The sequence below is a fragment of the Mustelus asterias genome, chromosome 19, assembly GCF_964213995.1.
Source record: "Mustelus asterias chromosome 19, sMusAst1.hap1.1, whole genome shotgun sequence".
NCBI classification, from domain to species: Eukaryota; Metazoa; Chordata; class Chondrichthyes; order Carcharhiniformes; family Triakidae; genus Mustelus; species Mustelus asterias.
The window spans coordinates 70338155-70361555 of NC_135819.1; the positions used below are offsets into that span (position 1 = coordinate 70338155).

Genomic DNA, 23401 nt, shown 5'->3' on the forward strand with positions numbered 1-23401 from the left:
AATACAGGCCCGGATTCCCCAGTCTCTCTCTATAGGGGTACATGTTCATAGCTCCTTGAAAGTGGAGTCACAGGTGGACAGAGTGGTGAAGAAAGCATTCAGCATGCTTGGTTTCATTGGTCAGAACATTGAATACAGGAGTTGGGACGTCTTGTTGAAGTTGTACAAGACATTGGTAAGGCCACACTTGGAGTACTGTGTACAGTTCTGGTCACCCTATTATAGAAAGGATATTATTAAACTAGAAAGAGTGCAGAAAATATTTGCCAGGATGCTACCGGGACTTGATGGTTTGAATTATAAGGAGAGGCTGGATAGACTGGGACTGTTTTCTCTGGAGCGTAGAAGGCTGAGGGGTGATCTTATAGAGGTCTATAAAATAATGAGGGGCACAGATCAGCTAGATAGTCAATATCTTTTCCCAAAGGTAGGGGAGTCTAAAACTAGAGGGCATAGGTTTAAGGTGAGAGGGGAGAGATATAAAAGTGTCCAGAGGGGCAATTTTTTCATACGGAGAGTGATGAGTGTCTGGAACAAGCTGCCAGAGGTAGTAGTAGAGGCGGGTACAATTTTGCCTTTAAAAAGCATTTAGACAGTTACATGGGTACGATGGGTATAGAGGGATATGGGCCAAATGCAGGCAATTGGGATTAGCTTAGGGGTTTTAAAAAAAGGGTGGAATGGACAAGTTGGGTCGAAGTACCTGTTTCCGTGCTGTAAACCTCTATGACTCCATGACTCTATTACAGTCCCACCATCTCAAGACGTTCCCTCTCACAATTTAAGTCCCTCATCCCTGTACACTCCCAATAAATTGCCTCTGCACTCTCTCCAAGGCCTTGACATCCTTCCTGCTCCAATGTTTGGAATTAATGTAATGATGAGGAACAAAGATCTTTTTGTAAGCCGCTTTGATGGCGGGTGGTTTATGAAACAGCGAATGTTTTGACAGGTTGCTATGTTGCTTGTAACTTTCTCATTTCAGTATTCCTACGAGGGGACAACAATTAACAATCTTCCAGTGGACCTCGCTGTGGTCTGGAATGGGGACTTCAGCATTGACAACCCAGCGCACAACCAAGGTGAGCCTTGCTAAAACTATACAAGGAACTAGTTAGATCACACTTGGAATATTGTGTACAGTTTTGGTCTCCTTATCGAAGGAAAGATATCCTGGCATTGGAGGCAGTCTAGAGAAGGTCGATCCAGGGTATGGAAGGATAATCTTAAGTGGGGAGGTTGAGTTGATTGGGCCTGTACTCATTGGAGTTCAGAAGAATGAGATGGCACCTTATTGAGACATATAGGATTCTCAGGGGGCTTGACAGTGTAGATGCTGAGAGGTTATTTCTCTTGTGAAAGAGTGTAGGGCCAGAGGGCATAATCTCAGAGTAAGGGGGTTCCTCCTTTAAGACAGAGACGAGGAGGAATTTCTTCTCTCAGAGGGTAGTGAATCTGTGGAATTTTTACCGCAGAGGCTGGGTGATTAACAAGGTGGCATGGTGGCACAGTGGTTAGCACTGCTGCCTCACAGTGCCAGGGACCCGGGTTCGATTCCTGGCTTGGGTCACTGTCTGTGCGGAGTTTGCACGTTCTCCCTGTGTCTGTGTGGGTTTCCTCCGGGTGCTCCGGTTTCCTCCCACAGTCTGAAAGACGTCCTGGTTAGGTGAATTGACCATGCTAAGTTCTCCCTCTGTGTACCCGAACAGGCGCTGGACTGTGGCGACTCGGGGATTTTCACAGTAACTTCATTGCAGTGTTAATGTAAGCCTACTTGTGACTAATAAATAAACTTAACTTAAGTATGTTCAAGGCCGAGAAAAACAGATTTTTAATCAGTAAAGGAATCAAGGGTTATGGGGATAAGGCGGGGTAGTAGAGTTGTGAATTATCATATCAGATCAGTCATGATCGCATTGAATGGCAGAACAGACTTGATGGGCTGAATGGCCGATTCTGCTCTTACGTTTTATGGTCAAAAGTTGAGCCAATGTTAGTCTCTGGGGCATTACACATCCTATGCTAAGCACAGATCCAGAGAGTTTTACCCGTTGGGGAGTTAGGGAGGTGGAGGGTGTACATGGCATCATCATAGCTTAGCCTCTGAAAGGGGCAGAATTCCACAAGGTTCCAGACCAGCCTCCTTCACTCCATCTCCTTCCTTTCCACTTCAGTCCTCAGATTACCAACTCTGATTGGATATATTCCTGGGGGTTTCATCATGTGACCTTCTGCCCCGCCCAATCGAACAGCCTCCGGCCCTTTCCACCCCCAATATTTTTCAAACTGTAAATGAATAGTGTTGGCACAATAACTGAGTGAAGAAATTAATCCTCATCTCAGGCACGGTGGCACAGTGGCTAGCACTGCTGCCTCACAGCTCCAGGGACCCGGGTTCGATTCCCGGCTTGGGTCACTGTCTGTGTGGAGTTTGCACATTCTCCCTGTGTCTACGTGGGTTTCCTCCGGGTGCTCTGGTTTCCTCCCACAGTCTGAAAGACGTGCTGATTAGGTGCATGGACCATGCTAATTTCTCCCTAAGTGTACCCGAACAGGCGGTGGAGTATGGCGACTCGGGGATTTTCACAGTAACTTCATTGCTGTGTTAATGTAAGCTGACTTGTGTGACACTAATAAATAAACTTTTAACTGAATATACTCAAAGAAAGCGCATCATAATTTTTCTAACGCCCCATTCATTTTTCGTCTGGGTCTTTCGTCCACTAGATTAATCTTTTATGCCTGGAAACTCCAGAACATTCCATGAGGATGGACAACCCAAAGTAGGTGCAGGCGCCACAGCCAATCCTGATCCAGCCTTTCCCTCAATTGCAGGGGGAAGGCTGGGTTGTAGGTCCCACAAGAGCCAGTGCCTCATCCAACTGGCCATTCCTCCTGTCAGCCTCAATACCCAGTGGCTATTCAACCATGGGATGATCAGAACTGTGCCTGACCTTGGGGCGAATTTTCTGTCCCCCCCCGCCACAGGAATCGGAGCGGGCGAGGGGCGGACGATGGAAAGGTCCGTTGACCTGGGGCGGGATTTTACAGTTTTGGGGTGAGTGTGGCTGGAAAATCCTGCCCCTTGTCCTTATTGCTGGAGATATAGTACCAGGATGCGCTGTCTTTCTTTTTCTCCCCCTTCTCCTGGCTTCATTCAGTCGTTGTCTCTACACCACCCCATGAGTTCCGATCCCTTCCCTCACTCTTATTTCTGCTGCCCCATCGTCATTGAGATCAGTTATCACAGCACAGCCTGAGTCTGGGGACCTCCCTATGTTTATGAGACCATAAGACGTCGGAGCAGAAGTAGGCCATTCGGTCCGTCGAGTCTGCTCTGCCATCCAATGAGATCATCGGTAATCTGCTATGCTAATCCTCAAGTCCACTTTCCTGCCTTATCCCCATAACCCTTCATTATCTGGCTCAGCCTGTCACCAGAATGGGATGAGTGTACCCGTTGAGATACCAGGGGTGTGCTGAATTAATATTGCCAGGACTAGGGGATACTAAGTGTGCGTAGGGTATATCAAATGCACACAGTTTTGTGTGGTGATCTGATGCTTGCATATTTGAAACTTTCCTGGCTTATTCCATGCTGGTAGAGAGAGATTTTTCCCATCGTTTCATTCTGGACTGGATTAGAACTCAGATTCCAGGGGAAAGGATCGGACAGTCCAGCTCTGCATCCAGTCTCCTAAATCAGTCTCAGTTTATCACCGACATCTTTGGGAGCAAAGACTAAAATCGGTCTGAATTCTACTTGAAGTGTGGCACGATTCGATCTGGCCTCGCTTTTCCTCCCGAGTTCATTCTTTTGTCTTTCTTACCTGGCAGTTCACCTGTACAAGTGTGGCGTGATGAGGGAGAGCTGTGGCCTGTGCCTGAAGGCGGACCCTGACTTCGAATGTGGCTGGTGCAGGGGTGATGGCCGTTGCACACTCAGGCAGGACTGTCCCGTCTCGGGCGAGCAGTGGCTGGAGCCATCAGGAACCAATAGGAAATGTACCAACCCTCGAATCACTGAGGTAACTGCGCGTGCGGTGGGAGGAGGGATTGGCCAGGAAGGCTGTGATGATGGGCTTTGAGGGGGAGAATGCGATGGTCAAACACAATTGCTGGAATTTTACCGCCTGGCCCACCCGAGGCTTGTAAGATCCCGCCCAAGGCCAACGGAGAATGCCGTTCTGCAAGCCTCACCCGCCCTGTTTCTGGGGCGATCGAGGTGGTAAAATTCCAGCCAACAGGCTTCTATTCTCTTTTCAACCTTGATGCTTGTCCTTTTACCTTGAATGCCAGCCTCGGTTATGTTGGCAGTGGGGACATGGTACTGGAATGGCAATGTCACTGTGCCGGTGATCCAGAGGACCAGACTAATGCTGAGATGGGCACGGATTCAAATCCCTCCACAGCATCTGGTGAAATTTAAAATCACTTCATAAATCTGGAATTTAAAGACTATTTTTTTCGGTAAAAGTTCACACGGGCACTATTTGAAAAAAGGTGGTGCCCCGGTGAAGATGGCTCATCGCCACAAAGACAGGTTATCTGTTCATTCGTCTCATCTCTGTGGGATCTTCCTGTGGGTAAATTAGAACCATGGGCGGGATTTTATGGCCTCGTGGTGTTATACACTAGACTATTAATCCAGAAACTCAACTAATGTTCTGGGGACCCAGATTCAAATCCCGCCACGGCAGATGATGGAATTTGAATTCAATTTTTAAAAAATCTGGAATTAAGAATCTACTGATGGCCATGAAACCATTGTCGATTGTCAGAAAAACCCATCTAGTTCACAAATTTCCTTTAGGGAAGGAAATCTGCCATCCTTACCTGGTCTGCCCTACATGTGACTTCAGAGCCGCAGCAATGTGGTTGACTCTCAACTGCCCTCCAAGGGCAACTAGGGATGGGCAATAAATGCTGGCCCAGCCAGCGACGACCATGTCCCAAAAATGAATTTTTTAAAAATCATGGCGTCTGTGAAAGGTGCTATATAAATGCAAGTCTTTCTTGGTTTTAACTCACCCAGTTGAAAAATGGAGAATTTTTTTTTTTGCTTCCCCTGTTTCTAACCTAACAGGATGGAAATACTCAACCCAACAATTTCCAGTACTTCTGCCAGCCTTGTTGCTGACTCTATGCACAGTTAAGCTGGGTTGAAGCAGGGGAAGCTGTTTTCTAACCTGGGATCTGTATCACTGTGGCGTCTGGGCACAGCATAACTGAAGCATTTGTTTATGCTGAGAGTGCATCTCCTTAAACCAGCTAAAAGTTCAAAATTTGTTACAAATTTGTGCAGTTTTGTTCTGTGAAATACTCTCATGTATTATACATTGATAGTTTCCTGAAAAGCTTTTTTCACGACCATTAACACTGAGGAATCCCTCCATGGTTTATGTATAATGCAACATCAAAATCCCTGGCTGGCAGCGTTCCAAAGGAACCATCAGACAACTGATGCACTCGGAACAACCTGATACTATTGACTGTTGTCCGTTCCGGCAAGGTAGCAGTTTTCTGGGCACTGTAAGGGAAGCCAGTTCCACTGGGATTAAAAAATGGACAAGTTGTGATGTTGGAATCACACTAACAGATAGAAGAAAGAGAGATTTGCAATTACCTAGCACCTTTTATGATCTCAGGAAGTCCAAATGCACTTTACTGCCAATTAAGTACTTTTTCAACATATAGTCGCCGTTGTAAGGTAGGAAACGTGACAAATAATTTGCTCACAGCATGGTTCCACAATATGGTAATGACCAGCTCATGAGCATGTTGATTGATGGACAGACATTGCCCAGAACTTTGGGGAGAACTCCCCTCTCCTTCCACATAATGCCATGGGATCTTTTAGATCCATCTGAGGGGGACAGCTGGATCCTTGGTTCAGTGATTTATCTGCACCTCCGGCAGTGCAGCACCTCCTCAACACTCCACTGGAAAAGTCAGCCTAGATTAAACCATAAGGTATAGGAGCAGAATTAGGCCATTCGGCCCATCGAGTCTGCTCCGCCACTCAATCGTGGCTGATATGATTCTCATCTCCATTCTCCTGCCTTCTCCCCGTAACCTTTGATCCCCTTATTGATCAAGAACCTATCTATCTCTGTTTTAAAGACACTCAATGATCTGGCCTCCCCAGACCTCTGTGGCAATGAATTCCACAGATTCACTACCCTCTGAAGAAATTCCTCCTCATCTCAGTTTTAAAGGAGCGTCCTTTCACTCTGAGGTTGTGCCCTCGAGTTCTAGTCTCTCTCACTAATGGAAACATCCTCTCCACGTCCACTCTATCTAGGCCTCTCAGTATTCTGTAAGTTTCAATTAGATCCCCCCCTCATCCTTCTAAACTCCATTGAGTATAGACCCAGACTCCTCGATCGCTCCTCCTATGACAAACCCTTCATTTCAGGGCAGAATGTTACTGTCAGTAGGTTTGCAGGCAGTTGGAGAGGAGTGGCGTGAGGGCTGAGAGTTGGAGATGGTTGCAGGGAGGCCCATAGAATTCTCCAGGTGGCCTTTATATCATGTTCCTACCTGCAATATTAAACATAGAAAAGCTCCCGCCTTCCCCCCCATATCCCTTGACCCCTTTAGTTCCAAGAGAAATATCTAATTCCTTCTTGAAATTGCACAATGTTTTGTGTGGGGCTTGCGAGGCCGAGGGCAGCCCCCCCACTCTTCATCCCAATTGAGGCTCTTACGTGGCCAATCATTGGCTACTGAAGAGATGTGTTATGATGTCCATGAGGGATCGCCAGTGGATCTCGCTGTGGGCCTCGTAGAAGACGAGCTCCCCACTACTAAGCGAGTGGAGGCTCGCCCAATAGGGAAAGAGCAGCAGGGGGGTTTAGACCCAATTGGCTCCACTCGAAGGGCACCTGGCCTGACCTGTACACTGTAGCTGCCAGGCGGTGTACTTGATGCACATTGTAAATAAAGGGTGTTGGTGACGGAAGTCTGGTCTCGGTGGGATCATTACAGGATGCTTCCTACTTGGGTGGGGCAGAGGGAGGGAGGAGGGAAAGTGAAGACCAGTAGGTCACCTTGCTTGGGCCTTTGGTGGGAAACTGGGGGTGGGGAATTCTCTTGAGGGCCATCTTTTCAGTTTGAACGACTTCTCCCCAGAGTTCTTCTCCACCATGGGTGCTCCCCATACCTCCCCTCCCGAATCGCGCACATCCCTCCTGCCACGTGTCCCAGGCATGAACATCCTCCCAACTGTGAGAACCGGCGGAGAGGAGAGTGTTACCAACTGAAACATGACTGACACTTAATACAGAGTGCAAATCAAAGGAGATCTCATTCTTGCGCCACTAGCTAAAACCTATGACATCAAAGTACCCATCCTGGTCACACCAGAGACTCAACATTTCTATATTCATTCTGGCCTCCAGCACGTGTGAGATTGAGTCAACATCGAGGAAGAGGAGATCGGGGCTCGGGTGGATAAAGCTAGAGTGAGGACAACAACAGGTTAAAGAGAAAGACCTTTTGGGCGTGACGAGCTGGAGGAGTGTGGGATGGTGGAGAGAGGGTCTAGTGAGGCATGTTGGAATGGACAGCCGCGGTCCGATGTGGCATGGCTGCAAATCTCTGTGCCTTTCAGGTGGCACATATGGGGCTGAATTCTCTGGCCGCGCTGGTCTAAAAGCTGGAAATTCCCATCCGACTTGGGCGGCACGGTGGCACAGTGGTTAGCACTGCTGCTTCACAGCTCCAGGGACCTGGGCTCGATTCCTGGCTTGGGTCACTGTCTGTGTGGAGTTTGCACATTCTCCTCGTGTCTGCGTGGGTTTCCTCCGGGTGCTCCGGTTTCCTCCCACAGTCCAAAGATGTGCGGGTTAGGTTGATTGGCTATGCTAAAATTGCCCCTTAGTGTCCTGAGATGTGTAGGTTAGAGGGATTAGCGGGTAAATATGTAGGGATATGGGGTTAGGGCCTGGGTGGGATTGTGGTCGGTGCAGACTCGATGGACCGAATGGCCTCCTTCTGCACTGTAGGGTTTCTATGATTCTATGACTGCCGATGGGCTTTCACATTGTCCGCAACTTGCCCGCTAAAATTCCAGTGGCGGGCGCTATGGGAGAATTCCGGCCGTGGTTTCAGATATTGGATCAGTGTGTGCTGTGATCAGTTCATACAAAACATACAAATTAAAAGTCGGTGGAGGCCATTTGGTCCCTTGAGCCTGCTCCACCATTTTGATAAGATCATGGCTGATCTGATTGTGGCCTCGACTCTACTTTCTGCCTATCCCCCTCTACCCTTTGACTGTCTTGTCAGTTAAATATCTATCGAACTCAGCCTTAAAAAATATTCAATGACCTTGCCTCCACTGCTTTCAGAGGAAGAAAATTCAACAGACTACCGACCCTCTTCAAGAAAACTTTTCTCCTCATCCCTGTCTTGAATGGGAGACATGATGCCCAACGTCGGCATCTCCACATCTTGAATGGGAGAGCCCTTATTTATAAACTGTGAACCCCTAGTTCTAGTCTCTCCCACAAGGGGAAACATCCCTTCAGATCCACTCTGTCTAGTCATAGAATCATCATAGAATCTACAGTGCAGAAGGAGGCCAGTTGGCCCATCGAGTCTGCACCGACAACAAGCCCACCGAGGTCCTGTCCGATCCCCGTAACCCCATGTATTTACCCTCCTAATCCCCCTGACATTAAGAGCCAATTTAGCATGGCCAATCAACCTAACCCACACATCTTTGGAGTGTGGGAGGAAACAGGAGCACCTGAGGAAACCCACGCAGACACGGGGAGAATGTGCAAACTCCACACAGTCACCCGAGGCCAGAATTGAACCTGGGTGCCTGGCGCTGTGAGGCAGTGCTAACCACTGTGCCACCGTGCCGCCCACAGGATCTTATATGTTTCAATAATATTATCTCTCATTTTTCTAAACTCCAAGGGATACAAGCCCAATCTGCCCCAATGTTTCCTCATCAGATTGCCCCTTCAGCCCAAGAACCTGTGCAAAGAACAAAGAACAAAGAACAATACAGCACAGGAACAGGCCCTTCGGCCCTCCAAGCCCACGCCGCTCCCCGGTCCAGGATTGAATCCTGAATCCAGGATCCCCGCCCAATTTTCCAGCCTATCTACATACTAATATCCTATCCACCGAGCTGTCCCTCACAGCTACGATGCTTTGTTCATCACCACCTATTAGCTCATAGCAAGGAAAATCTGATGTTTCCTTCTCAGGTTTTTCAGTCGCAAAGATACAGGAAAGGATTTGAGAACCTTATGAGGGGGAATCCCCGTCATTTGGCACCAAGAATCTAAGTTATGAGGAGATGGCCATGCGTTAGGCCTTGCACGATCTGAAAGTAATGAGATGCCGGATGGGCTTGATGGGCCGAACAGCCTCCTTCAGTGCCATAATTACTCTGTGATCTGATCAAAGTTGGCAAGGTTAAAGACAAGTGACAAAATGGTGAACTGATAGTGAGTGAGATTATTAAAGGCATTAAGGGATAACGGGTGAAGCTGGTTTTGTGGAATCTAGTCACAGATTGGCCCCGATCTCACTGGATGACAGAACGGGCTCGAGTAGCCAAATGGCCTCCTCCTGTTTCTCTGAGTTGCTGGTCATTGTGTCCTGAGGATTCAGAGGGATGACCATCCCCTGGAGCTTTGCTTAATTCTCTTCAGGATTTGTAAAGGAATTTTTTTGTCTGCAGGACAGTTGTGAGTTAGGGGTTTGGGTCAGTGTTGTGCACCAGGCTTGGGCTTGATGGACCTGAATGTCTTTCTCTCCCCATGCCACCCATCCCCTGCCTCTCTTTCTTCCCTACGATCAGGCAAATGCTATATTACAGTGAAGAGTGGAGAAGCACTCTGAGTGATTCTCTCTTGAGTTTGAGATCTTATTTGCTTTCTGATTTGTACCATATCTTGGACAGTGGCATTTGCTTGGACGTAGAAACTAGGAGCAGGAGTAGGCCAGTCCGCCCTTCGAGCCTGCTCCGCCATTCAATATGACCATGTCTGATTATCTCAATGCATACCCCTTGATGTCACTAAATCTAAAAAATAATCATAGAATCCCCACTGTGCAGAAGGAGGCCATTCGGCCCATCGAGTCTGCACCGACCACAAACCCACCCAGGCCCTATCTCCATAACCCCATGTATTTACCCTGCTAATCCCCCTGACACTAAGGGGCAATTTAGCATGGCCAATCCCTCTAACCCACACATCTTTGGACTGTGGGAGGAAACCGGAGCACCCGGGGGAAACCCACGCAGACATGGGGAGAACGTGCAAACTCCACACAGACAGTGACCCAAGTCGGGAATTGTACCCGGGTCCCTGGCGCTGTGAGGCTAACCACTGTGCTACCGTGCCACCTCCTGACGAGGTTTCGACCTCGATAAGGCTGCGTCCATAAAGATAAACTGTTCCACTTTACCACACAAATCGATCCTCTCACTGAGTGGCAGAAATTCTCCCTCAGGCCTGAATTTCTTTTTGTTTGAATAGGAAAAGATGCAGGGAACTTTGAGATGGCGAGGACTTTCCCCCGTGATTGGCCAGTTCTCTCATAGCATGCCAGGAATTATTAAAGCTCTCTCCCTCAGTGATACTGAAATTGTTCCTGTGCTAAATTCCCGAGGAGTTCTCAATGGAGTTGGGAAAGAGGCGAGGGAGGGAGGGAGGGAAGCTGGCAGGCAGTGGTTGCTGAGGGTGAGGAGCAACTGGGTGGAGCGTACAGCTATCCATTGACCCAGCTTCACCCTGTGCTGACCCTCGCTCATTCCCGAATTGCCTGGGACTCCCCTTCCCGCACCAGGCTCGGCAGGGTGACTGTTTGCAGTAATGCCCCGTGCAGAGGAGAGGCTGTCGACAGTGTCTCAAGCAGCACCTGTGTGGTTTGATAATCCCCGAGAGGAGAGAGGGACTTACTGGCATGTGCTTTGCAGTGAAGGAGAAGGTTTGAAAACTTGACAGTTGAGATGTGCTTTGTACTCGGCCAGTTTAATCCCTGTTTTAAATTTCAGTCATGGATTTGACCAGTTCCTTTCGCGTGAGCTAAGAGGGAAAAGAAAAGCATGAGGATTAGTGAATAACAGGGAGCTTTCATAGTGAGACACACCTGGGAGATAGATGGTGCATTAACATACTGGACAGAGTACAGTTCAGGATTGGAAGCACAGACTGTATGAGAGGGAAAATATTTTGTCACTATTGTTCCTTGCTATGTGCTGTGCATTTTCTTGACATTTCTGGATCTTTTTGTTGCATCATTCACTTGGTTGTTCTCTCCCTTTAAATTTAAACAAGAATTCTCTCAACCTTCTTTCCACTCTGATAATCTTTTGTTTCCATTTAAGATCCCTTCTTGCCTTTTCTCTTTCTCTCTCTCGATTTTTCTCTCTCACCTTCTACTTTCTCTCTCACTAGATTTCTCTCTCCCCTTCTCTCTTTCTCCCTTTCACCCTCTCTCTCCCCCCCCCTTTCCAATCTTTGCCTTTTCTCTCACTCAACTTTTCCTCTCCCCTTCCCTCTATCTCCCCTTCCCTCTCTCTCCCCTTCCCCCCCTCTCCCCTTCCCCCTCTCCCCTTCCCCCTCTCCCCTTCCCCCTCTCCCCTTCCCCCTCCCCCCTTCCCCCTCTCCCCCTTCCCCCTCTCCCCCTTCCCCCTCTTTCCCCTTCCCCCTCTTTCCCCTTCCCCCTCTTTCCCCTTCCCCCTCTTTCCCCTTCCCCCTCTTTCCCCCTCCCCCTCTTTCCCCTTCCCCCTCTCTCTCTCCTTCCCCCTCTCTTTCCCCTCCCTCTCTCTCTCTCTCCCCTTTCCCCCTCTCTCTTCCTCCTTCCCCCTCTCTCTTTTCCCTTTCCCATCTCTCTCCCCATTTCCTCCCTCCCCTTACCCCTCTCTCTCCTCCCTTCCCCCTCTCTCTCCTCCCTTCCCCTTCTCTCTCTTCCCTTCCCCCTCTCTCTCTCCCCTTCCCCCTCTCTCTCCCTTGCCCCCTCTCTCCTTCCTCCTCTCTCCCACCTTCACCCCTTCCCCTTTTCTCTCTCTCCTTCCTGCTTTAGTTGTATTGCTGTCACAGGCTATTAAATGGGGAACGCCAGCTAAACCAGACACGACCTGCTGAGCTGGTAGTCCTGATAATCATTTAAATGCAAGTGATGTAAAGATTTCGGGTGATGGGGCAGTGACTATTTCCTTCAGTAACTTGTTCACTTGTGGGACTTTACTTGAGAAGGAAGAGATAATTCTAGCATGAACTCTGTATCTGTATAAGCGTGCCTGCACATGCATCTATGGGGAGGTGATAGCTTAGTGGTATTATTGCTAGACTATTAATCCAAAAATTCAGCTCATATTGTGGGGACCAGGGTTCGAATCCCATCGCGGCAGATGGTGGAATTTGAATTCAAATAAAAAATTGGAATTAAATGTCTATTGATGACCATGAAACCATTATCGACTGTCAGAAAAACCCATCTGGTTCACTAATGTCCTTTAGGGAAGGAAATCTGCCGTCCTTACCCGGTCTGGCCTACATGTGACTCCAGAGCCACAACAATGTGGTTGACTCTCAAATGCCTTCCAAAGGGCAACTAGGGATAGGCAATAAATGCTGGCCCAGCCAATGACGTCCACGTCCCATGAATGAGTAAAATAACACACACCCTGTATAAACGCTTCACAATGAAATTTGACACTGAGTCACAGATGAGGATATTGTGGGATAAACGAGCAACAGCTTAGTCAAAGAGTTTGGTGTTAAGGAAAGTGAAGCTAGAGAGAAAGAGAGAGAGGATTAAGAAAAACAAATAAATATATACACCTACAGATGGCAATATATCCATCACATGTACAGGCAGTCCCCGGGTTACGAACGAGTTCCGTTTTTAAGTCTGTCTGTAAGCCGAATTTGTATGTAAGTCGGAACAGTTACGAGGGTAAACACACGAAAAATTTAAGTCAAAACACAACGCACACAACAGTGTTTACGCGATCCGACTTAAAATGGCGACGACGGCGTGGCGTTGTTCTCCCTCGGGCTGACGAACCGCAGAAAACGCGCAGTGTTTTGAGCATCGCGCAATGTAGTCCGTCCGTTCATTAGTACGAACCATTGTACGTAACTCGATATTTTTAAATAATAGGCTTTACGGAGGTCGGTACATAAGTACGGGCGTTCGTAACCCGGGGACTGCCTGTATAACACACACACACACATGTATGCAATTTTAGACAAGACATCCTGGTGAATATTCTGATTAACAATTTACACTCATGAAGTATAATTTCCTGTTTGTGAAGGATGCACGTTTAGGTGAAATTTATAGGGTGAAAGGGCGTCACGATAGCACAGTGGTTAGCACTGCTGCTTCACAGCACCAGTGACCCGGGTTCGATTCCCGGCTTGGGTCACTGCCTGTGTGGAGTTTGCACGTTCTCCCCGTGTCTGCGTGGGTTTCCTCCGGGTGCTCTGGTTTCCTCCCACAGTCTGAAAGACGTGCTGGTTAGGTGCATTGACCCAAACAGGAGTGTGGCGACTAAGGGAATTTCATTGCAGTGTTAATGTAAGCCTTACTTGTGACCAATAAATAAACTTTACTTTTATGAGGTATCAGAGTTCCATTGAGACAACAGCTCTTTATATGTCCATAGATAAACCCAATACGAGGACCCAGGGAAGGTGGAACAAGAGTGACGATCTACGGGGAAAACCTGGGCCTGAATTTCTGGGAGATTGAAAACTTTGTGCGTGTGGCTGGAGTCGATTGCATCCCACTGCCAGACGGATACATTCCTGCGGAACAGTAAGACTCGTTTCAACGTTACTTCTCTGGGGAGCTGGCAGGTTGGATGTTTGGCAGGGTAGCTAGGCAGTAGCATCTGAGCTAAAGGGCCATGTGGTGTCCAGATATTTCTTGCCCCCCCCCCCCCGCCAGCCTCATGCTCCAGTGAACCTCCTCCCATTCTATTTACTTTGTCTAACCCAATCGACGTGTCCTCCTATTTCTTTCCCCCCTCGTGTGTTTGCATAGCTTCTCTATAAATACATAGATGTTAGTCTATTGTCGGAAAAACCCATCTGGTTCACTAATGTCCTTTAGGGAAGGAAATCTGCCGTCCTTACCCGGTCTGGCCTACATGTGACTCCAGAGCCACAGCAATGTGGTTGATTCTCAACTGCCCTCGGAGATGGGCATTAAATGATGGTGAGCCAGTGTCGCCCCCCCCGCCCCCCCCAACCCCATCCCATGAATGAATAAAAGTTACCTCAAGCACCCCTTGTGGAAGCAAGTTCCACATTTGAACCGTCCTCTGAACTAAGACTTTTTTCCTGAACTCCACAATTAGTGACTATTGTGGCCCCGGGTATTGGCTTTCAGTGAAAACACCTTTTCTCACAGTGGTTAGCACTGCTGTTTCACAGCGCTAGGGATCCGAGTTCAATTCCGGCCTCGGGTCACTGTCTGTGTGGAGTTTGCACATCTTCCCTGTGTCTGCATGGGTTTCCTCCGGGTGTTCCCATTTCCTCCCACAGTCCAAAGATGTGCAGGTTAGGTGGATTGGCCATGCTAAATTGCCCCTCAGTGTTCCACGATGTGTAGATTAGGGGGATTAGTGGGGTTCCACTTGGGTCACCGTCTGTGTGGAGTCTGCACGTTCTCCCCGTGTCTGCGTGGGTTTCCTCCGAGTGCTCTGGTTTCCTCCCACGGTCCAAAGACGTGCTGGTTAGGTGGATTGGCCATGCTAAATTCTCCCTCAGTTTATCCGAACAGGCGCCGGAGTGTGGCGACTAGGGGATTTTCACAATAACTTCATTGCAGTGTTAATGTAAGCCTACTTGTGACTAATAAATAAAGTTTAAACTTTAGATGTGCGGGGTTATGGGGATTGGGTAAGATGCTCTGTCAGAAATTTGGTGCAAACTTGATGGGCTGAATGGCTGCCTCCTACTCTGTCGGGATTCTATGGTTTCCCAAGCAAACCCCTTCATAATTTTGAAAGCCAGCTGAAGAATAGTTCAAATTTCCAGGTGTGATGCAAAACCTGGTGATAGCGGTTATTCAATGGGTACTGCTTTGAGTTAGGGGATCATGGATTCAGTTAAGAGGCTTGAGCCGCTTAACCAGACTGACATTATTATGCAAAACCGAGGGAGTGCTGCACTGTCAGATCTGCCATCTTTTAGATGAGACATTAAACTGGCAGATGTAAAAGATTCCATGGTACTATGTTGGAGAATATGGGGAGTTGTCCCAGTCAACAGTTATCCCTCAACCGATGTCACTAGAATAGTATAAATTGGCTGCTCTGTTTCTGATAGTTTGGAGAGTCATTCATTTGCCGTAAAATGCTTTGGGGAGGCAGTGAAGCGCCACATAAAAATAAGACTTCCTTTTCTTTTCATTCTAAAGCTTTTTAGGAGAGCTTACTTATAAATAGGATTTAGTTGAAAGGATTGCACCTTCTCGATTCTCTGTTCCCTGCCCCTCCCAAGCTTCCAGTTTCTGTGTTTGAAAGTGTAGGGTAGATTTTTCTGGCACGGCCTCCGTTAGGGCCCATGGGCTGCCCCCTGGGGGGATTCTGTGGAAATCCCTCCGCCCCTTCTCCGGTCAACACTTCTCTCTTGACCTTATGACGGGAATGTGCCTCCACTCAAGACCATTGGCCACTAGGCAAGACCATGCAAATTGGAGGGCTACCTCCGAGTATGTTGCCACCTAGTGAACAGGCTGAATAATTAACAATATGTTCATGTTGATATATACAACACCATCCAGTGCTGGAGCCAACATATAAAAATAATGAGGCAGTGAATGAAACTTGATGGATGTTGAACCTGATCTGTCTTAATAATTTAAAGGACTAAGGACACAAGACAAACAGAGGCATTTTCCTGCCATGCCACCTAAGGAGCTATTGTAATTGACCTCCACTGTAAAGCACCCTATGTACCACTTTGGGATAAGTCCTTGAGAGAAAAGCTTTAAGGCCGATGTATTTGCCAGTATGTCAAACAGGAATGTCAATTAATTATCCCAGAAGCCTGAAATACAAACAGAACATGCCGGATAAAGGCAAAATACAGCGGACGCTGGAATCTGAAACAAAAACAGAAAATACTGGAAAATCTCAGCAGGTCTGATAGCATCTGTGGGGAGAGAGAATAGAGCCAACGTTTCAAGTCTGGATGAACCTTTGTCAGAGCTAAGAGCCTGTAGATTGCCCTTAGCTCTGACGAAGGCTCATCCATACTCGAAACGTTGCCTCCCCACACATGCTGTCAGACCTGCTGAGATTTTCCAGCATTTTCTGTTTTTGTTTCAGAATATTCCAGAAATGCCTGGCAGGTCAGGCAGCCCCTGTTGGAGAGAGAAACAGAGATAACATTTCAGGTTGATGATCTTTCATGAAATAAGTATCCCCAGTCTTTATTTGTCAAACTCATGATCATTTATGTTCCTCCAATTATTACCAGTGTGGCCTTTGAGTGTTGGTCAGCATATTGATGCATTGGGACACTGGTGATGCCAGTGATGGAATGGGCAACATTAATTCAGCCTTTATTTCCTCAAAGGATCACGTGTGAGATGGGGGTGGCCCCTCACAGTCAGTTCGCCGGCTTTGTGGAGGTCTGTGTGGAAGAATGTAAGCAGGAGTTCATGGCAAAGTCAACACAGCTCTACAGCTTTGTGGTGAGTGAGTTTGCAAATCAAATTGGCATGTCCTCCACCTGTGCTTCTGCACTGAACATGTTATGTGGTCTAACTGGTTGCAGATGCAAGCACTTGGCCATGAAGCCTGAATCCCATGGGGACCCCGTGTCGGGCTCCTGATCTTCTCATTGTCTAACTTCATTTCAATTCCTAGGACGGGGGAAAATTGATGAATCAAGATGTCTCTTTACGCTGGGTGCTTTACACCATGTCTCTTTTGGGCGGCATGGTGGCACAGTGGTTAGCACTGCTGCCTCACAGTGCCAGGGACCCGGGTTTGATTCCCGGCTTGGGTCACTGTCTGTATGGAGTTTGCACATTCACCCTGTGTCAGCGTGGGTTTCCTCCGGGTGCTCCGGTTTTCTCCCACAGTCCAAAGATGCGCGGGTTAGGTGCATTAACCTAAGGGGCTAAATTGCCACTTAGTGTCCCGGGGTGCGTAGGTTAGAGGGATTAGCGGGGTGAATATGTGAGGTTATGGGGATAGTGCCTGGGCGGGACTGTGGCCGGTACAGACTCAACAGGCCGAATGGCCTCCTTCTGCACTGTAGGTTATTCTATGATTCTATGAAACCGGCTGGGTGTCAGCTGTGGCTCAACAGGCAGCACTCTCACCTCTTGAGTCAGAAGGTTCTGGGTTCAAGTCCCACCCAAAGGTCTTCAAGTACAAAATCAAGGCTGACCACTCCTGTGCATTGCTGAGGGAGTGTTGCACTGTCGGGGGTACATCATTCGAATGAGACTTTAAACTGAAGCTCTGTCTGCCCTCCCAGATTGTTGTGTAAGATTCCATGACATGATTTTGCAGAAGGGAAGAGTTTTCTCTCAACGTCTGCCTCAATTTATGCCTCAATTAACATCATTAAAAACATTTAGGGGAATTCTCCAGCCGTTCACACCAGCGGCATTCTCTGATCCTGATTCTCTGTTATGGGTTTCCCGGTGGCATGTGGTAACTTCAATGGGAATTCCCGTTGATAACAATGGGACCAAAGGACCCGCCAACAGCGACCGGTGCGTCACTTCCTGCCACCAAGAGAAACGCTGAGTGGAGGTCAAAGAAGCTGGCCCATTATCTGGTCATTATGGCATTGCTGTTTATGGGACCTGTACATAATGTGACTGCCATGTTTCCTTCATTGGTGACCACATTTCAGAAGGACTTCATTGATTGTAAATTGCTTTGGAATGTTCTAAGGTTGTGGAAGAGGCTCAATCAATGCCAGCCTTTTCTTTTTCTCTTCCTACAGGCATTGCACGAGACCTCGGAATTCCCGAGGTACAACCAGAGATTTTTGTTAATGAGCTTTATTACTTTCTAGTTTTGTCTCTATTGGCCACTGGCTGGTCTCGCTGAGTGCGGTATATCCTGTGGCCTTGGGAACAGGTGGACTCTACTTCCAGGTCTTTGACCCGGCTGTTGGCGAAACAAAGGGGATATTGGCCCTCTTACCCTTTGGGAGACTTGAGTGTAATTCATTTAGCTCCCTAAAGATGAGCTGTTATGGGAACCAGGGACAAACATGGTTTTACTCTGCATGGGTTAACAATTGAACTAAAATCAAGCACAAAGGAATCTTTCGGATGTGCCTTGAAGAAGGTGCTGGAAGGAAATTCCACAATGGCTGAACTGATCCTCTGTAATTGTATAAATTCATAACTCAGTCATTAACAAGGGGATTGATAAATCTGAAAAATCTAATCCTTTAATTTATCAGGTTCTAATGGAACAATTTGCAGCTATGATAACTCTATCACAGTGATGATTAAGTGGTACCCCACCAGAAAGGATACATGAAGTTATGCCTTGGAAACCAGGGCAGAAAGTTAATGTAATTTTGCCATCAGTTGGAAAGGCGTGTCACTCGCATGTGATCTCGGAGCCCCCACTAAATTCCAGTGGGCTCAGGGGGATAATTGGTGTAATGGGGTGGTACGCTGACACAGTGGTTAGCACTGCTGTCTCACAGCACCAAGGACCCGGGTTCGATTCTTGGCTTGGGTCACTCTCTATGTGGAGTTTGCACGTTCTCCCCGTGTCTGCGTGGGTTTCCTCCGGGTGCTCCGGTTTCCTCCCACACTCCAAAGATGTGCAGATTAGGTGGATTGGCCATGCTAAATTGCCCCTTAGTGTCAGGGGGTCTAGCTAGGGTAAATGCATGGGGTTATGGGGATTAGGGCCTGGGTGGAATTGTGGTCGGTGCAGACTCAATGGGCCGAATGGCCTCCATCTGCACTGTAGGGATTCTATGATTCACTCAATAATGAGCCTAATTGACAACCCGTCACCAATGGGAGAGTTTCCCCCATTGGCCCATTCCCACCTCCAGCCTAATGGCGGCAGGTTTTCCCGTTGCTAGGCATCTCCCTGGATGAGATGGGCCTACCTCCATGTTTCCTGTCATGATGGGGCTGCAGTCAGTCCAGCCCCAGATTTTATCACTATGGTTTAATGGAGCTTTGCTGGTGAATATGAAACAATGTCCCTCTTTTGAAATTTGGCAAAATCTATTATCATAGAATCCCGACAGTGCAGAAAGAGGCCATTCGGCCCATCGAATTGACACCGACAACAGTCCCACCTAGACCCTATCCCTGTAACCCCATGTATTTACCCTGCTAGTCCTCCTGACACTAAGGGTCAATTTAACACGGCCAATCCACCTAACCCGTACATCTTTGGAGTGTGGGAGGAAACCGGAGCACCCGGAGGAAACCCATGCAGAATCGGGGAGAACGTGCAAACTCTACACAGACAGTGACCCGAGGCTGGAATCGAACCCAGATCCCTGGTGCTGTGAGGCAGCAGTGCTAACCCCTGGGCCACCGTGCCGCCCTTGACTAAAATAAAATTAAAACTAAAATGTTCGATGAGAATAGGAATGAACAAGGGGCTACCCAGCTCCCTTCCAACTATTCCCTTCTCTCTCTCTCATCCAGCCCATTACATTTTGTGTTTGAAGCAACATTTATCTTCCAGTATCTCAGCTCATTTTTGGACCAGATTGTGGATTGTAGTTCAATCTGATTTTAATTCATTTCAGCTCCCAACTCTAACAGACCTGACACCAAACAAAGGCCCAGTCTCAGGGGGAACAATGGTCACCATTCGGGGCAGAAACCTTGATGCCGGAAGCAATGTCTCCGTTATGTTTGGAGAACAGCCTTGTGTGTTTGACAGGTAGGGGCTGGCTGTGAAACACAAGAATTAGTCAGTCCGAAAGTTGCCATTAAGTTAAAGTGTGTGTGTGAGTGGTGTGTGTGTGTGTGCGTGCGTGTCTGTGTGTGTGTGTGGTGTGTGTGTATGTGTGTGCGCGTGTGTCTATGTGTGTGTGTGTGTACGCGTGTGTGTCTATGTGTGTGTGTGTGTGTACGCGTGTGTGTCTATGTGTGTATGTGTGTGCATGTGTGTCTATGTGTGTGTATGTGTGTGCGCGTGTGTGTGTGTGTGTGTGTGTGTGTATGTGTGTGCGCGTGCGGTGTGTCTATGTGTGTGTGTATGTGTGTGCGGTGTGTCTATGTGTGTGTGTATGTGTGTGCGCGTGTGTCTGTGTGTGTGTGTGTGTGTGTGTGTGCGCGTGTGTGCGGTGTGTCTATGTGTGTGTGCGGTGTGTCTATGTGTGTGTGTATGTGTGTGCGCGTGTGTCTGTGTGTGTGTGCGCGTGTGTGTGCGGTGTGTCTATGTGTGTGTGTATGTGTATGCGGTGTGTCTGTGTGTGTGTGTGTGTGTGTGTGTGTGCGGTGTGTCTATGTGTGTGTGTATGTGTGTGCGGTGTGTCTATGCGTGTGTGTGTACGCGCGCACGCTCACACGCACTGTTATACAAGAAATTATCCTTAAAAAAGGCCCTTTTGGTGATCTTCAAGTGACTCATTCTGAACTAATTGATGTTGAGGTGGAGAATTATGGGAAAATATGCATGTTCCTCAGATGGTGGGGGGATGGTTAACTGTGTTGCTAAGGGCAGTGATTAGGGCTTTCAACCTAATTTTAATCCCAAATTGAATGTTCTCACCCTTGTTTTCAAATCCCTCCATGGCCTCACTCCTCCCTATCTCTGTAACCTCCTCCAGCCCCTACACTCCTCCCTATCTCTGTAACCTCCTCCAGCCCCTACACTCCTCCCTATCTCTGTAACCTCCTCCAGCCCCTACACTCCTCCCTATCTCTGTAACCTCCTTCAGCCCCTACACTCCTCCCTATCTCTGTAACCTCCTCCAGCCCCTACACTCCTCCCTATCTCTGTAACCTCCTCCAGCCCCTACACTCCTCCCTATCTCTGTAACCTCCTCCAGCCCCTACACTCCTCCCTATCTCTGTAACCTCCTCCAGCCCCTACACTCCTCCCTATCTCTGTAACCTCCTCCAGCCCCTACACTCCTCCCTATCTCTGTAACCTCCTCCAGCCCCTACACTCCTCCCTATCTCTGTAACCTCCTCCAGCCCCTACACTCCTCCCTATCTCTGTAACCTCCTCCAGCCCCTACACTCCTCCCTATCTCTGTAACCTCCTCCAGCCCCTACACTCCTCCCTATCTCTGTAACCTCCTCCAGCCCCTACACTCCTCCCTATCTCTGTAACCTCTGCCAGTCCTACAACCCTCCCAGATCGCGACGTTCCTCCAGTTCTGGGCTTGTGCCCCTTTCTGGTTTCAACCGCTCCAGCACTGGTGGCCGTACCTTCAGCTGCCAAGGCCTGAAGTTCTGGAATTCCCACCTCAAACATCTCAGCCTCCCCCCTCTCTCTCTCTCTCTCTCTATCCTCCTTTATGTTGCTCCCTGAACTCTACACCTTTGACGAAGCTTTTGGTTACTTCTCCTAAAAATCTCCAATTATGTGGTTCGATTTTGCTCAATTTTGTCTGATAAAAATGCTCCTTGGGTCATTTTACTGTGCTAAAGGTGCTACATGAATGCAAGTCATTATTGTTGTTTAACTATTTTCCTGTTTCTCTGCCCGTCAGGAGGTTTGCTGGAGGAATTATTTGTAATTCCACCTCCGCACAAGAAAAGGGTAACATCAGTGTGATGGTGGGTGTAGACAAGGCGAGGATTGAGAAGGAGCTGTGGTTTGTGTATGTGGATGATCCCACCGTCGTCAAGGTTGAGCCAGAATGGAGTATAGTCAGGTAAATAAAGCCCCCCCCCCCCCCCCCCCCCCCCCGGTGCAGTGAGCTTACAGTGTGTGCCTATCCAGAAAATACCTGCAAATGAAACCGAAGCTGTCAGCGGCTGTAAAGAGAATTGATAGTTTAATGTTTTGTTTCTTTGGTGAACTGAAAGATAAGCAAATATACCAATAAATAATTCGGAGCCTCTCTTTTTTTGTTTCTCTCCCTTTTTTCCTCGCTCCCTCTATCTTGATGGCCCTTCGCTCCCCCTCACCCCCCCCTCACCTTATCCCTCTTCCCCACCCCCCAACATTCTCTTACATTGCTCCTCCCACTCTCCTTCTCCCCTTCCCCCCCCCCCCTCTCTACCTGTGGCTAACTCACTCCCAGTCTTCCATCCTCTCCACTCTCCTCCACAATCTGTCTTTTGTTCTTATTTTTCTCTCGTTACGTCCCTCTCCCCACCTCTCTCAGAGTCTACTTCATTTTACTGTTGCCCCCCCCCCCCCCTCCCCATTTTCTTATTACTCATTTTTCTGCTGTTGTCTCTTTCTTCTTCTCCCATCTCGCGGTCGAAATGTGTCAGATCTTTACCTCCTGACACATTTACATTGTTGTTGTTTCTCTTCCCACACCTCGTGGCGCACAAGGCAGACTTTCATCTGTTTCCGTAGCCAATTTTACCTGGAACAGGTCGCTAGTCTGTCACCGGGGGCTTATCGCTTGAGGGGTGCTACTCCATGGCTGACCAGGAGTCTCTCCTACTTTTACCGCCTGCCATTGTGTATTGGAAGGGTTTTGCTGATGCTCCCACCTGTTTGGTCGCATTATGAATGCACCTCCCTTGGCCATCAAGGGAGGTGGAACTCGAACCCAGAGTTGCTGGCTCAGAGGCAGGGGCGCTGCCCACTGAGCCACAAGACCGCCGACACTTTTGCACGCATCCCTTAAATTAATCACGTGATATTCGCCCTTTACCTTCTCGAACTGAAGTTCCATCCTAATTAGACTCAAATGCCTGCGGTATTTCTCCCAAATCTCGACAACTATTACTTCAGGCTTCTCAGTTTAAGTTGTTCTCTCTCTGGAGATGACGGGCTGTCACCTAATGTGAAAGCCTTTGCTTGTACCATTGGATGCAGGATGATCACTGTCCCAGTGAACAGATGGCACTGAATGGTGGCTTGAGACTTAAAGTAGCAACTGTCAAGAGAAAGTTCACCGCTGTCGCTGGGTCTACCTCCATGTCGATGAGATTTGATGTTACGATAGAAAAGCATCATCGTGATCCGCCGCTTCATCTGAGTTTCTAATTTACTCCTCCTCATTTCCTCTTTGGCTTGGCCATGTATTTTCTTCTTTTGCCTGTGGCAGCTCTTTGGATATGTTTCTATATTGACAGCACAATATGAGAGCAAAATAGTTGTGTGAGGGCATGAAATTTGACCATCGAAGTTCATAAACATATGGATTAAAACCTGTCTTAACACAGGGGTACAGGAGCAACTGAGCAATTATTATGTGAACTTTCCCAAAGCATTTCTACTTTTGTAGTCTTGGGTCTGCCCAGGTGCACTTTG

General features: G+C 48.1%; 1 protein-coding gene across 1 annotated transcript in view; it reads left to right on the plus strand.

Moving 5' to 3' along the window:
- Nucleotides 1–23401, plus strand: part of plxna4 (plexin A4) — a 689385-nt gene that overhangs the window by 549083 nt on the left and 116901 nt on the right. Inside the window, exons 11-16 of the mRNA XM_078235826.1 lie at nt 986–1082; nt 3838–4028; nt 13649–13800; nt 16572–16689; nt 19755–19891; nt 21675–21839. Of these exons, the coding sequence (XP_078091952.1) occupies nt 986–1082; nt 3838–4028; nt 13649–13800; nt 16572–16689; nt 19755–19891; nt 21675–21839 (860 nt within the window). The remainder of the gene's footprint in view (nt 1–985; nt 1083–3837; nt 4029–13648; nt 13801–16571; nt 16690–19754; nt 19892–21674; nt 21840–23401) is intronic.